The sequence below is a fragment of the Drosophila albomicans genome, chromosome 3, assembly GCF_009650485.2.
Source record: "Drosophila albomicans strain 15112-1751.03 chromosome 3, ASM965048v2, whole genome shotgun sequence".
Taxonomy (NCBI): domain Eukaryota; kingdom Metazoa; phylum Arthropoda; class Insecta; order Diptera; family Drosophilidae; genus Drosophila; species Drosophila albomicans.
The window spans coordinates 7,834,274-7,848,869 of NC_047629.2; the positions used below are offsets into that span (position 1 = coordinate 7,834,274).

General features: G+C 40.3%; 1 protein-coding gene across 7 annotated transcripts in view; it reads right to left on the reverse strand.

Annotated features, from left to right (window-relative positions):
* The window catches only part of LOC117567771 (nephrin), a 77,702-nt gene that overhangs the window by 9,637 nt on the left and 53,469 nt on the right, over positions 1-14,596 (reverse strand). For 5 of the 7 annotated variants that reach the window (XM_034247965.2, XM_034247970.2, XM_052004230.1 and 2 more), the window contains 13 exons: positions 12,648-12,761; positions 10,832-11,041; positions 10,586-10,737; positions 10,034-10,178; positions 8,486-8,616; positions 7,576-7,735; positions 5,303-5,517; positions 4,897-4,978; positions 3,785-3,944; positions 3,270-3,406; positions 2,695-2,880; positions 702-1,070; positions 289-605 (listed from right to left, as the gene is read on the reverse strand). In XM_034247965.2, coding sequence (XP_034103856.1) covers positions 289-605; positions 702-1,070; positions 2,695-2,880; positions 3,270-3,406; positions 3,785-3,944; positions 4,897-4,978; positions 5,303-5,517; positions 7,576-7,735; positions 8,486-8,616; positions 10,034-10,178; positions 10,586-10,737; positions 10,832-11,041; positions 12,648-12,761 — 2,378 coding nt within the window. The remainder of the gene's footprint in view (positions 1-288; positions 606-701; positions 1,071-2,694; positions 2,881-3,269; positions 3,407-3,784; positions 3,945-4,896; positions 4,979-5,302; positions 5,518-7,575; positions 7,736-8,485; positions 8,617-10,033; positions 10,179-10,585; positions 10,738-10,831; positions 11,042-12,647; positions 12,762-14,596) is intronic. The other 2 variants (XM_034247967.2, XM_034247966.2) reach the window with 1 other exon arrangement.

The following is a 14,596-nucleotide window of genomic DNA, read 5'->3' on the forward strand; positions in this document are numbered from 1 at the left end:
AATGAACTGTTTGCCGGCCATAAAAACCACTTAACCAAAAATATGCGCAGAAATGGGAAGACTAACAAAAGTTTGCCGACGTGGCAATGGAAGCCTCTTCCCAGCCATATGCTCACTGGCTACTTTGGCTACTGGACACTCGAGTGGTTGCCCACTCCATTTATTGGCCACCTGTCGTGGCTATAAATTAAGATGGCTGCCAAGTTGGCCATGGCAACCATCTTGTAAAAGGTTAAATGTTTGACTGCCGGCTAAGTGCGGATTAGAGCTCAGCCGGGCATAACTCACCTTCTGTTGCTGCTGGTGTTGCTGCTGCTGATGTTGTTGCTGATGTTGCTGCTGATGTTGTTGCTGCTGCTGCTGATGCTGCTGCTGTTGCTGATTGGCATAAGCGCCCATTTTGCTAACGGGTATAAGCGTATTATACTGTATGTACGGACCATGCGCTGTCGGAGGACCATTCTTTTTATCGACCACCGCATACGTGGGCATAATGTGATCGTATGTTGTGGACGCAATCACCGCATTTTGTTCAGCCAACGCTGCCGTTGCATAGGCACGACCGTGTCCCTTTGTCGTCCACTCGTCGTCCACATCGTGTCCATCTGTGTGCGAAAGGGAAATTGCGATGGCAATTTGTAAGTTGGCCAATTGTCAAGGGCGCGGGACTGAGACTCACTCTCTCTTTCTCTCTCACTCACCTTGTGGTATTATGTCGGGATTTTTATCAATGCTGTCGAGGCTGCTCGTCACATGACACGTCTCCCGGCCAATGCGATGCATATCCTGCACTGATTGGCCACCATTGTGGGCCAACGTACCGATGCCCAGGCTGCCATTGTTGTTGCTGCCAAGAATGCCGAGGTTGCCGTTGCCATTCGCTGTGCTGCTGCTGCTGCCGCCGTTGCCCGGATGCGAGTAATTATTGCGATCGCGCCCAGACGAGCCGCGAACACGCACCACAACGGCAATGATGATGGCCACCAGAAATATGCTGCCCACAATGCCAGCCAGTATGCCAAGGAATGGCCGGATGTCCTCGATGACGGGCGCATAGGCTGGCAAATAGTCTGACCGGCGAAGGAAGTGGATAAGGGTTCAAATGGAGATGGTGAGAAAAAGCCAGAGTAAATTTCGTAGTACGAGTATGTGTGTGCATGTGTATGAGTGCTATAATAATTTTACGAGAATGCATTGCAAATTTTTCGCTCTGCCTTTTGTTTTCCCTCACTCTCCTAACTCTGTCTCTCTCACTTATTTTTCTCTTCCTTTTTTGCATTGTTTTATGAGCTGCTAACTACGTTCTGTTGCCGTTTCCCGATCCCGGAACCAGGACACAGCACCCAGGCCCTTTGCTATGACTGTCTCTCTGTCTGTCTGTCTGTTGTTGTTTTCCCAGTTCCTGCTGCACGTGCTTTGAATTTAGTGTTGCTTTAATGAGCTGCACATGTGTTTGAAGCTTACTCTCTCTCTGCATGTGTATGAGTGTACGTGCCTCTGCATGTGTGTGAATGTGTGTCCAGTACGTGTGTGTGGTCCCATGTAAGCCGCTCAGTGTTAAGGTTGCTAATTTTTGTCTCAGCCGCCGGCGGCATGTCGAGCATTTTTAGTAGCCATGTCGCAAGCCAACAAAGCCAGAAACAGTTCCTCGCAAATTCGTCCGGATTTATATTGTGTGTGTTGTGTTGTCTTCGTTAGGCAAATTTAAAGTTAACAAATTATTCAAATCATATGCAAAGTTAGTGAGAAAATTGAAAAACGCTTTAAATATAAAACAACAATATAGGGAATATTAAATTAAACAGCAATATGAGCAAAACGTAACGAATTCAATTATATATTGTTTGTGTTGATAGAAATTTTGCCAAATTGTTACCAAAAATAATAATAAACAAAGCCAATAAGTGTGGTGAACAGCAGGAATTCATTGAAAAATAGTGTTTAACCAGTATTTATAATTGTGGTAGTCAGAAACTTAAAATGTGTCGAACAAATTATCAATTATTTCGAAAACAAAAACAAATTAGAGTTTGCAACAAAGTAATATGAAATAATATGAATAAATTGAAAACAAATAAAAAAATATATTTTGATTTGAAATAAAGTGATTGCAAAATAATAATAAATATAATTATAAGTTTAAAACGAAAATAAAAAAGATTCACTTACAAAATTAAAATAAATAAAGATAATAATTTGCTATAAAATGTATTTATTGTGATAATATACAAAAAAAGTGCTTACGAAATAAAAATATATATATATTAATACCAAGTATAAAACAAAAATATGCTATAAAAAAATTCAACTAAAGAAATAAAAATAAATAAAAATATTAGAGTTGCTACAAATTTTATTTATTGTGATATTTACGAAAAATAAAGTACTAAAAAACAATAATAACAATAAATAAAAAAAATATTAAAAAATATGTGAACACAAATACTTGGAATTGAAACAAAAAATAATTATAAATAATAAAAGTGAAATGTGAAGTTTTTCACAACAATAATATAACAAAAATAATTGAACTGTATTTAAACAATATTAAACAACAAAACAATAATAATCATTTTAAAATAATAGAATAGTTTATGAACAAATCAGCTGCTATTTAAAATCAAATGAAAATAAAAGATAGCAAACCAAGTAGTATAACTTAAAGATATATGTTAAGATGAAAGTAGCCACTACCTTCATCATACGCCCCGTTGCCCACGCTCATAAACTCATCCTCATCGCAAACACAATCACTTGTTGGTTGTTTAGCTGATGTTGTGGTTGTCTCTGTTATAATTGTTGCAGTTGGTGTCTTAGTTTTTGTTGTTATGCCATAAGCAGGCTTAAGAGCTTGGTAAGTCTGGGTAAATGTTATTTTAACTGAAAGCATGCAACCAAAAGCAAAGAAAAAAAACAAACAGAATCAAGAAAACGAACGTTAGGAAAAGAAATGTTAGCGAAAGTAAAGAAACTTAAAGCAAATTAAAAGACAAATCAAACCGTCATGCCCAGAGAGTCATGAGTAATTGTATCTGCATTCCGCCATGGCACAAAACCAGTGGCAATTAATTTGTAGGCGAGCGACTACAGAAACACAGAGAGCCTACAGATAGCTCAGGATATGGTCAGTCCTGGACAGCAGTGCAGGACATGCATGAAATTGCAAAACCATTTTGCCTCTTCACACGCACCCGCAGTGCTTTTTGTGAGACCGCCGGTTGTCCGTCCGTCCGTCTGTCCGTCTGTCGGTTTGTCCTTTTGTGACTCACCCGTTTGCTTCTCGGGATCCTTCAGCGTGTAGACCTGCAATATAGTCGCATTGCTGCGACCCTTGCTGTTGTGCGCAATGAGGAAGACATTGTATCCCATGCCGGGCACCAGACCGCTCACCTCAAAGTACGGCTTCCTGTCGTTTCGACGTTTTCGTTTCGTCGTATTCGTATCCATGTTTCCATGTAATGCGCGTCGAATCGATATTTGAATTTTCCACAGGCCAAAGACAACGGAACGGAGCATCAGGAGCAAAGAAAAAACCACAGAGAAGTAGATGGAGAACGTGAGAACGATAAATGAGCATTTGCCGTACGAGGACTTGAGGATTCAAAGACCAGACTCAGTCTCTGAGTCAGAGCTATGTGTCCTCATGTCCTCATGTCCGTGGGCATTGTCACGGATCGTTGAGTTTTGTTGTGTAATGCAAAAGTCACACGGCGTGTGATTCAGCTACATTCAGCTACAGATTCAGATAGATAGGAGATTCAGTTTCTGATTTCTGTCTACTCACTTTGATTTGTAAATTTTTGGATATCGTGTTGTGCCATTCACATAAACTTCCATGATAAAGTCCTGCTGCAGTCCACCATCAAAGCCTTCGATGCACTCGATTTGGAAGCCTGACGATGTCTGATTGAGCAGCGTACAGTTTAGCAATGGATCCGGTTCGCCTGTCCAAGCACACAATAAAACATTTTGTTTACTTTTATTTAGATTCGAAATTCAGATTCAGATTGAGATTCGCATTCGCATTCCCCCATTCCCATTCGTATTCGCATTCGGATTGTGACTAAAGGAGATTCCGGTTATCATTGGCTCAGCAGTCAAGCAACAAATTGCCAAAGTTGCACGTGCCGCGTGACTGATTTTCTGACTGTTGCTGCTGCTGCTGCTACTGCTGCTGCAACGCTGCATGAAATGTGACTTCAAAATCAATTCATGCCAGCTGCAAATCCGACACAAGCAGCAACAGCAGCAGCAGCAGCAGTGGCAACAGTAGCAGAAACAACTTTTTGACTAATCCAGCAAAGCACCAAAAGTGCCAAAGTCATCAACAAATCTGCACAGCGGGGCTGCCATCTGCCTCCCAAAACTAAACATAAACAAAAACAGAAAGCAGACACACGCCAGAAACGTGTAGCAGGAGCTAAGGATGACTATTCGATACCCTAGGATTAAGAAGTTAGCTGACAGTTTAAAAAAGTATTTTTCGATAATCATAACAGTTTGTTAATACTCGATGTTCATTGGACTATATTGTATTATTTAATCTTTAATTTTAAAATGGAAAGTGTAAGAAGAGAGTACTTTAGTTGGTTAGAGTAATAATTCCATTCAGGCTATATTTAAATATAGAAATTATGATATATTTCTTAAAATAGAAAAATGGTAAAACACTGTATTTTATTTAAGGTGTTAATGATTGAATGTGATAGTCAAATATTCCCCATATCTAAAGCAGCTTTTGGGTCGTGGTCTCTGTACGGAAATGAAAGCAAAGGGGCAAACACGCGAGCCAGAGTCACGTTATAGCAAAAGAGATGCGAAGGGACGATATACGAACTAGGAGAAGAAAGGAGCAAACTCCTTTCCTGTATGCTTTGGTTTGGTTTTGGCACTCACCTGCTGGGGTTATTGTGTATACGCAGGGTTCACTTTGATCGCCAATTTCGTTGCTGGCCCAGCACAACAGAGTGCCATAGTCCTGTGAATTGCAAAAAGGAAGAAGTGAGTGTATGTGGTTGTGTGTGTGTGTGTGTGTGTGTGTGTGTGTGTGTGTGTGGAGAAGTGCATGTGTGTGGGTAACAATGCAATGGCATTTCGTTGACTTAATTTATGCATGCAATGCGGCGTTTGGCGACACACCTTTTCAACCTTAATTGAAAATTCAAAACCGCAATTCGTTTGGAAAATGATGTGTCCCCGCTTGGGAAGTGGGACTGGACTGATTTATATGATGCCATTGTGCGAACTGGTCGAAGTGATTGGTTCACTGGATGGTTGGCTAACTGCCTGCCTGAATACTTACGTTCTCCATCATGGGCGTGTAGTGGGCCACACTGCGTCCACGGTCGACGGCGACGAGTGATGCTGGTATATCGGCGACCTCGCCTTGGCTTGCATTGAATTTCCAGACGTATGTTGCCTCCGGGGGATTCGCATCGATTTCGCATGCAACTTTAACCGTCTCCTGCCGGCCCGAACTGTAAGTAGTTCGCTGTTTGGCACGGCACACGGGTGCAACTGTCCCAAATAAAAAAAAAAAAAAAAAAAGAAAACAGAGAAGGAAAAGTGGAGAGTGAGTACGTGTCTGTGCAAATTGGCAAGGCATTTGCATAATTAAAGCAAAACATTGCGAGACTTGAGTTCAATTTGTGTTAAAATGGCAACACGAGCAAGAAGAACAAGAATACGAAACACGAAACAGGAGACAACAAAAGGATTCATTTGCCTCGTTTGCCACGTCTGACTCGTTTTGCTCAATTTGGCGTGCAGCAAGTGGCAATTTCCAAACTAGCAAACTGGCAACTTTTTTGTATAGTCTTAACTTGGCAGTTCGAGATAGATATACATTGCATATACACTGCAATGTAGCAACAGCTTTGTTGTCCACTGAAAAAGTAGGCAGTGTAAATTTTGCAAAGCATTTTGTTTAATCAATTTGCGGACTAGTTATTTAAAATTTATTAGAATCTGTTGCTACATTGCTATTGTTGTGTGATTGGCTTGTTGAGCATTTGCTTATTTTTGATTCTTGTTTGTTATATGGATGACAACATCAATTTGTCTTGCGCAACACGTTGCATCTGCAACAAACAAACTTGTATCTATGTCTATCGGAGTTTTGTGTATCTTGGGCTTTGTCATATTGTGCATTGTGACTGCTGTCAGCCACTGAACTTAAAGCGTGAATGCCATTCCATTGTCAAAACTGCAACAAGTTTCTTTGTTAGTCATTTGCATACAATTTAGAATTATAAATTCATTTATGTAAGAAAGCGTTGGGACTTTGGCAGATAGTTAATCAATTAGCTATAGACCAACAGTTATGATGAAAGTTTAAGAAAGCAAAACATTGTTGTCAAAAACAGAAAACCAATTTTAGCTTTTGTTTTTTTTTTAACTTTAATGCTTCACGTCTTCTAGTGCATTGTTTAGTTGTTGCCAGAGATATTATCAGTTTGAAATCATCGAAATCTTTATCGATAAATTTAGTGTTGTAAAACTTAAATCGATTATTTGTTAGTATATTATAAAATATACGTAAATGCGAATGTGGAAGTGCAAAAACGTTATACAAAAATATTGGTGAAATTACAGTTATAAAGTGACTTGAAGATGTGAGTGTTTATACCATAGATGAATCGCTTAAATAGCTGTTCATACTCTATTTAGACCAAATGCATCTGCTTCAATCACACGGTTCTATGATGCAAATGCTTACAACAAAACGGCAACAAGCAAACAGCCGTTTAGGTGTGAAAAAGTAAAGAATTTCAAAGGCAATAGAAACAAATTAACCAAAAATGATCAAGTTAATCAATTGTCAAACACTCATGGCATTAAAAATGTATAAGTTAATAAAAATTTAATTTATTATTGATTAATTGGCTCTACTTATTTCCGTTTTATATCATAAGCAACGATCATATTTCTATACAATGTGATTAAAATTGATTGTCTTGTCGAATTTTGTTTCAAATATTTGTTAATATATGTTTACTGCATGTTTACTTGAATTTTTTGAATTTTGTCGACATTTTATTTTTTTTTAAGAATTGCAAGTAAATTTGAAACAATTTGAAGGCGGCAAAATTTGTAATCAGGTTATATCCATGTTGATATTGCATTTTTTCGATTAATACACGAAAATATTAGCCAAAATACGGCCACACTTTCAGAATGCCGCATCTTCAATGATGCGGCTCCATTAGTGTTCCCTCTCTTACACGCAGCCTCTTATCGAATGTTACGGAGGAAGATTCTACCTTAAGGTAATTTTCAATGATGCAGTCTAGTCTAAGCAAGATGTTGTTCGGGGATGCGACTTTGGTGTAACAACTTTCATTATAGAAACGCATCATTGATGCATATACAAGATGTGGAAATAGAGTATCAAGAAATGTTCAATGATGCAATCGGGGAGTTCTTCTTAGTGAGATGAATACAGTGTTGATCGCGAGACGGATCACAATATACATATTTGCACAAGTACACATATAATTTTACTACTTCAGAACTCAGGAGTAGACTCCTTTAAAATATCATTCACATACATATATAACATATTCTTATACTCACAGCGTATGTCCAACTGGACTGGATTGCTTTCGCCGTCGCCCTCTCGATTGCTGCCGACACACGTGTAAATGCCAGTCCTGGCTCTGCTGGCGTTCTGGAGGACAAGGCTCTGATTGGCCACCACGATGCCTTCGGCGGGGTTGCTCTCCAAAATTTTGCCCTGCAAGTGTTAGCGCAAGAGTTAGAGTTGGATTTCGATGTGGATGTGGAGTCGGTGATAAAATTGAAAACTTGCATGCGTCGATAAATTTTAGATATGTTCAATAATTTATTGAGTTAAATTCAATTTGGCGCTAACTGCGCGCTGGAATAAATTTAATTTGAGGCTAATAACACTTTCATGTTGCCCAACACACACACAGACACACGTGCCTGTGGCACAAACGGGATATATCCTGTGTATGTCGCTTGTTGCCTGCTCCCAACAACGTGGGCGTGGCTGCATAATTTAGGGCCGATGCTGCATAAATTGTTAAGTGCTTTTACAGCTAAATAATTCAATAATAAATTCTATAAATTTCAATATACAGCTAGGCTCTTGTGTGTGTGTGTGTGGATTTTTTGTGAATGCCTGTCAGCTCTAAAATATGCAACAATTATGTGGCATGTGGGTTGGCTCCCACTACACCGCACACACATACACACGGATACACGCCAGAGAATACTCGTATTCTGGGTGCTAGCTGCGGTTTTCGATTTGTTGTGTGGCCTCAAGGTAATTTATGTATGGGAAATAATGAAAATAATAACGTAAGCGTCTTCAATTTTTATTATTATTTTTTTTTTTTTTGGAAGCTGTATTAACTGGGCCCTGTGGCAAAATGTCGAACTGAGCTCTGAAATTGGTATCGCATTGAATTAGCTGCAAGCAATATTTCGATCCCTCTCTATAAGTAAGGTTTATACTCACGTTGTGGCGCCAGCTGACTTTGTAGATCCATGGATTCGATTTGATGTTGCACTCGAAGAAGACATCGACTCCTTCGCGTAAAGTCGAATTCAAAGAGTTTGTGCCAAGTTCCAAACTGACAACGGGAATGTCTGCATTCAAAGAATGATAAAGAAAAAAACATAGATCATAATTGGATATTTAAGTAGAAAAAGAAAGTAAAAGCGCTGCCAGGGCAACCGAGTAGACTGCAAATTAAAAGCACAAGTGAATCACGTAAAAAGGCAAAGCAAAGAAAAAAAAAAACAACAGAATAATAAAACAGAACGAACGAGTAAAGCAAACGCAAAAGTAAAAGCCGCGCACAAAGGTGTAATTATATTGTAAGCCCCACAAATTAGGCAATTTAAGTTGTGAAAATACTCGTACTGTGTGTGTGTATGTTTGTGTGTCTGCTCTGGGGGTTTCCTTGTAGGCAATTAGGTTACACTGCACACTGTGCGCTTGTTCGCAGTACACTTGTTTTCTATTTGCTTAATTTATTTATGAAAGCGCCAAGTGTGCAAAAATATATCTACACGTGCTGGGCGGCCAGCTTGGAGATTTTGTGTGTTTGATTGCTTCGATGGAGTGAGGAAGTGGAAGGGCATTAAACAAGTGAAATTTTAACTTAATTAAATCAAAATTGCTTCGCGGAATGCGCGAATCAATTAAGCTTATTAAGCAATCTATCAAATTGTGCAAGCAAGCCGAGAGCCAGTCCCAGCCTCAGTCCCATTCTCACTCCCACTTCCACTCCCTCTCCGATATTCTGCTTGTTCCAGTGCCTGGCCAAAGGGTTGCTCAATGGAGCACGAGTTTCAATAGAGTGGGCATCAGCCGAAGTTGTAGCATCAAAAAACAAAAAATACGAAAAATGGAAAAAGATGAGGGGAAGTTAAAAGGTAAGCAACCAAACCGCACACCAAAGGCAAACAGGAACCGGAAGCAATGTGCGGCACATTGATGGAGCAGGAGGAAGAGACGAAGGTGAAAGCAGAGGCGGCAACGGATTGGCATTTAAATTTTGTGCAAACAGGTCGAAAAACTGTAAAAGCGTAAAGATGGCTTCGCAGTCGACTTCGCTGCTTGCGGTGTTTGCGGCGGGTTAAAAAGTTTTGCAAGTTTGGCCCAAAGTTTTGCAAGCCGCCGCTGGAAATTAATTTGCCAAACTTGCCACAACTTGGCACACAAAATCAAAAAAAAAAAAAAAAACAGAAAAATCAACCAAAAAAATACACCAACAAGAGAAAAATGAGTATCTATATATCCGCTGCCTTTTGCAGCACTTTTGACGGAAGTATTTAAAGTCGATATTCGTGAGCCTTTCGTTTTCATTAAAAAGTTGCTGGCAGTCAAATTAAATATTAAGCATACGCCACCTTGGCATTGGCAAAGCGTCGACTAATTTACATGGCAAATCAAAAAGACAGACAGAGAGAAAGTGAACTGAAGTGACTTTGATGTTATCCACTGCGCAATTAATAAGCAATGCCAAAGCGAAGAGCTCTGAATGTAAACAATACTCACGATAGATGTCCAATTTCCAGCCATCCTCCATGCCAGACTCTGGTATCATGCCCTGTTCGGCGCGGCACGAGAGAAACTTGCCCCGATCGTCGATGGTGGGCGTGAATGTCAGCACCGATGTGGTCATATTACCATCAGATTTTTCCTGCAGAGTGTTGAGAAATAGTGAAACAGTTAATAGCGTTAGCTTGGCTTTAGCTTTGTGTGTGTGCTGCCGAGCGAGACAAAGATGGCAAAACCCAACGGGGCATCTCAGTTCGACTTTTTCCCCAAGTGGCACGTGCAATCGCCATTGCCATCGTCATCGCCATAGCCATCGCCATAGCCATCGCCGTCGTTAAAGCTGGACTCCCTCCATGCTCAGCTTTTAATTGAAGGCAGCTACGTGACTGCCGTTGAAGTAACTTCAATTACCACAAAGCATTCGAGGGTCTGCCGTAGCTACAACTGGAATGGGGATGGCTTCGACTTGGGTACGATTTAACAAGCTTGCCAGCTTACAAAATTTGCATGTGCATACCCTGTAAACCCTGGAGGAAGTACTGCTCTTACCGTCTCTTGCGTATTCTTCATGGGCGTGCTGCCCTTCCACCATGTAACAGTCGGTGCTGGACGTGAGCCGATGACATCGCAACTGAGCTTATAAGAGTTCTCAGCCGAAAGCGGTCGATTCTCTCCCTGTAGCTTAACAATCAGCGGACGCACTGCAGCAGCAAACATAGACACACAGATACAGAGAGACAAAGAGTGGGTGAATTAATTAGCTGCTGCTGCTGGTAGTAGATTTGCAGTACTCACAGTTCATGTCGAGCACGATGCTGCTGATAATTGGCGATGTCAAATTATTATTCTCCGCTCGGCACGTCAGCTGCATGTGAAGATTCTTGCGCTTGAGCTTGGCCAACGATAGCACATTGCCCACACGTCGCTCCGAGAGCGGATTGCCCATGCCGGAGCTGTTGAACATTGTATTGCCGTGCCACCAGGTAACCCTCGGTTGGGGGCGACCTGCAACGTACCAAACAGATGAAGAAGAAGCGCAATTATTGAGTGCATTCAGTGTGATTGTGTTGTGTGCGGGTTGATAAACGGGTTAGAGGGCAGCTGAGAAAGGGAAAGTAGGGGAGGTGATTGAGGATTGGGAGGATGGTGGTTGGTGGAGTGTGCAACTGATATGTTTGGTATACGGCTTAGACTTGAGCTTGCCACCCAATCGGCACGCCCACTGGAAGTACCAGAGTACAATTCTCCTAGTCTGTTGGTTCCCGTTTGTCTGAGTCTCTCTGTCTCTTAGACTCCCTTCCCCTTCGTTTTATCCAGTTGCTGGCAGCGATTTAGATGCTGTCTTTGACTGTTTGTTTATGTGCAAGAAGTGCCTCCCTCTCTTCTTACTGTGTGTCTGTACTGAAAGTACAGTGAAACCTAGCACAGTGACAACTTTATTATCTGATTGCGAGCTGTCAGTTTATAGACTTAATTTACATTTTTATTGTTTGCTGTTTTCAAAGTTTTTGAACACATTTTTTAACAAATGTTCACTAAGTTAAAAAGCTAAATTATTAACAGGTAAATGGTGAAAAATTATAACAAATATATGAGATTATGAAGAGAAGATGAAAAAAATTAAAATCCCAGGATTACGCCATTAAAATCCTACCCTAAAAAAATTTTATTTAAAACCATTGTTATTTAAATAAAAGATGAATATAAAAATGTACAGCTGTGAACTTTGAAATAGCAGTGCGACAGACACAAAACTACATAACGGGTTTTTGCGCAGTCCTTTTCGTTGATTCTCAGTTGTCTGCACACTGAAATAGCAGGGTTTCATTTTTTTCATAAAAAGTGACAAACAGTTTTGTAATTTTGTGAAAAATGCGTTAAGCTAAATTTAATAATAATTTCCTTTACACACTGCTATTTCAAAGAAAAACATATTTCATACTTTGTTGTATTATGTTATCCATATTTGCTAAATGAAAAAATTGTTGAATTACTTAAAAATAAGTAAATTAAGCTTTTTTATTCAGTAGGATGTAAGTACTGCTATTTCAAAGTTCACATCTGTAAGTATTCTTTTAAGCGGACAAAGAGAAGTATTCAACGGGTAAATGTCCTAACAACAGAGGTTTCACTGTAATCTCGGAGTCTGCGGACATGTCAGTGCTCACGTGTGTACTCGTGTCTATGTGTCTCTATGTGTTTGTGTGTGTCTCTCAAGTGCCTTTCGCTATTTCATTTGTTGTCTTGTTTGGCTTTTAGCAATTTTCAAGTGCTCTCAATGCAATTTGTATGGGCATTGTTGGGAAGCGTTTTGCTTTTGCCTCTGCTCTCTGTCTGAATCTATCGCTGTGTGCTTGTAGTAGGTGCTTGCTGGATCGTGCAGTCGACAGCATTTCAGCAAAATGTGAAATTAAATAAAATTCGAAATCTTTCGTCTGCATTTTGCTCTTGCCTCCTGCCTGCCCATCTCTTTTAATTGTCAGACACAAAAAGCAGCTTCAACACTCTGGCAAAATACTCGTGCACTTGTCGACTCGTTTGACAGCGCAACGTGGAAATGGTTGGTGGATTGTGGATATTGGATGGAGGCACGTGTCGAGGATGAACTTACCGCCAATGGCCACGCACGTGACGTTCACGCTGGAGCCCTCATTGTAGGGGCCCAGAGTGTGATCCATGATGGTGGCACCCTTGCTGTCCAGTATGATGATTGACTCGGGCGGAGCTGTGAAAAATAAGAAGTTAATGCAATTCAACAAGAGATTTTCAGCAACAGCAGCTTTTGTGAATAGATTATGCTAAAGTTTTTTGGCTTATTAAAAGAGCATTAACAGAATATGCTATTGAATCAATATTTAAATTGCATTTCATTTGCATACTTTGTCGACGGTCTTGGGCTTAAGAGCTGTCCAAATATTAAAGAGAACGTGAACGAGAACGACTCGGCAGCCTGATGCCTGCAGCCTGGCTGACAGCCTGCCATGTTGCATTTCAAGGACTAGAGTCCTGACTCAGGTGCAGCCTGAAGATTACTGGCTTCAAATTTCAGCAGAGCTTCTTGTAATTTCTCTATTTTTTTACTCGCCTCCACTTCGTTTCATCTGACCACGAGTGCAGCTTGGTTGTGGTGGAAAAGAACGATTTGCTCGTTCTTGCTGGCGAAATAAAGCCGTAAATTTCCAGCGACGTGTTGAGCAAACTTTTAATTTTCGCAAATTCGCTTGTTTTATTTGCCCACTTGCCACTATTTTGACTTGTTTGCTCGGCTGGCACGCGCCACGCTCCGATTATTCACTTGAAAATATTTTCATTTTCCATGTAATGCTTGCTGCTGCTGTTGGCTGGCTGGCTGGATGGCCAAGGCAAGTGGAAAATGGAAAATGGCAGATAGAAAATAGAAAATGGGCTATGTGCAATGGCTATTATGTTGGCGCTTAGCTCAACATATTTGCTGGCAAATTTGCAAAACATGTCCAGGACTTAGTGGCATCTTCTTATTTTCTGCTTTCACCATTTGTCTTCTCATCTGCTCTTTTCTTCTCTTCTTTTGCTGCTCCGCTTTTGTATGTAGTCTGCTTCGTTATCCCTGTTCCTTTACTGTTGACCCGCAGCGTCTTGTTACCGCTCGCATTAGCAGTGGCAAGTTGTCTAAACTGTCCACCCAGGGCTGTGGCAACTTTTAATCTAATACTCGTATCTTCTTTAAACTTTTTGCCAACCGACGTATAAAGTTCTAAATCCAGCCATGGTTTTACGCTTCACATGTCGCAAACACACACGCACACGCACATACGCACACAGTCACACATTCACACACACAAAGACAGAGAAGGGCAAACTCCCTGAGACACACACAATCACAGTTGGCAGAGCATTGCATGTTCAACATGCTCAAGAAGTTTGTAAAACATAACCACGCCCTGTTGCCCAATGCCTCTGAACGCTTCATCTAGCAGCTGAAGCTGAAGCAGAAGCAGCAAAGTCGACGTCAACGTCGACGCCAGCGCCGGCAGCAACTATTTACCAACAATATTTTTATTGCCAGACCGAGAACTGGCCGTAGATTTCAGCTAAACGTCTTTTCCCAGCTATATAAATTTTAATGGTAAATTGCAAGCTGCGGCCACGGCGTTGCTCCTTGCCTCTTGCCTCTTGCCACAGCTTGCCACACAGGTGGCATTGAAAAAGGGGCACAAAATAAAATTAAGAAAAATGGATGCTATCCGACAGTTTAATGCACTTAAGCTACGTGTACGTGAATTTATAACATAAAACTTATTTCTGGTCGCAAATTTTAAATGAAAACTATTCTTAAAATTTCATTTTAAAATTGGTACTCATGTTTACTTCGAATATACCATAAATTTAATAATCAATTAGCTACAAATATTTACGGGACATCATGGAATTTGAATTATTATTTCCTCAATTTTGTAAAATTGCTTCAAATTTGAGAACATACTATGAGAATAATAGTAACATTATCTATTTTTATATTTTCAATTACTTATTGTCAATTATATTTTGTAACGTGCTTCGGAGAAAGTGTTTTAATCTTTT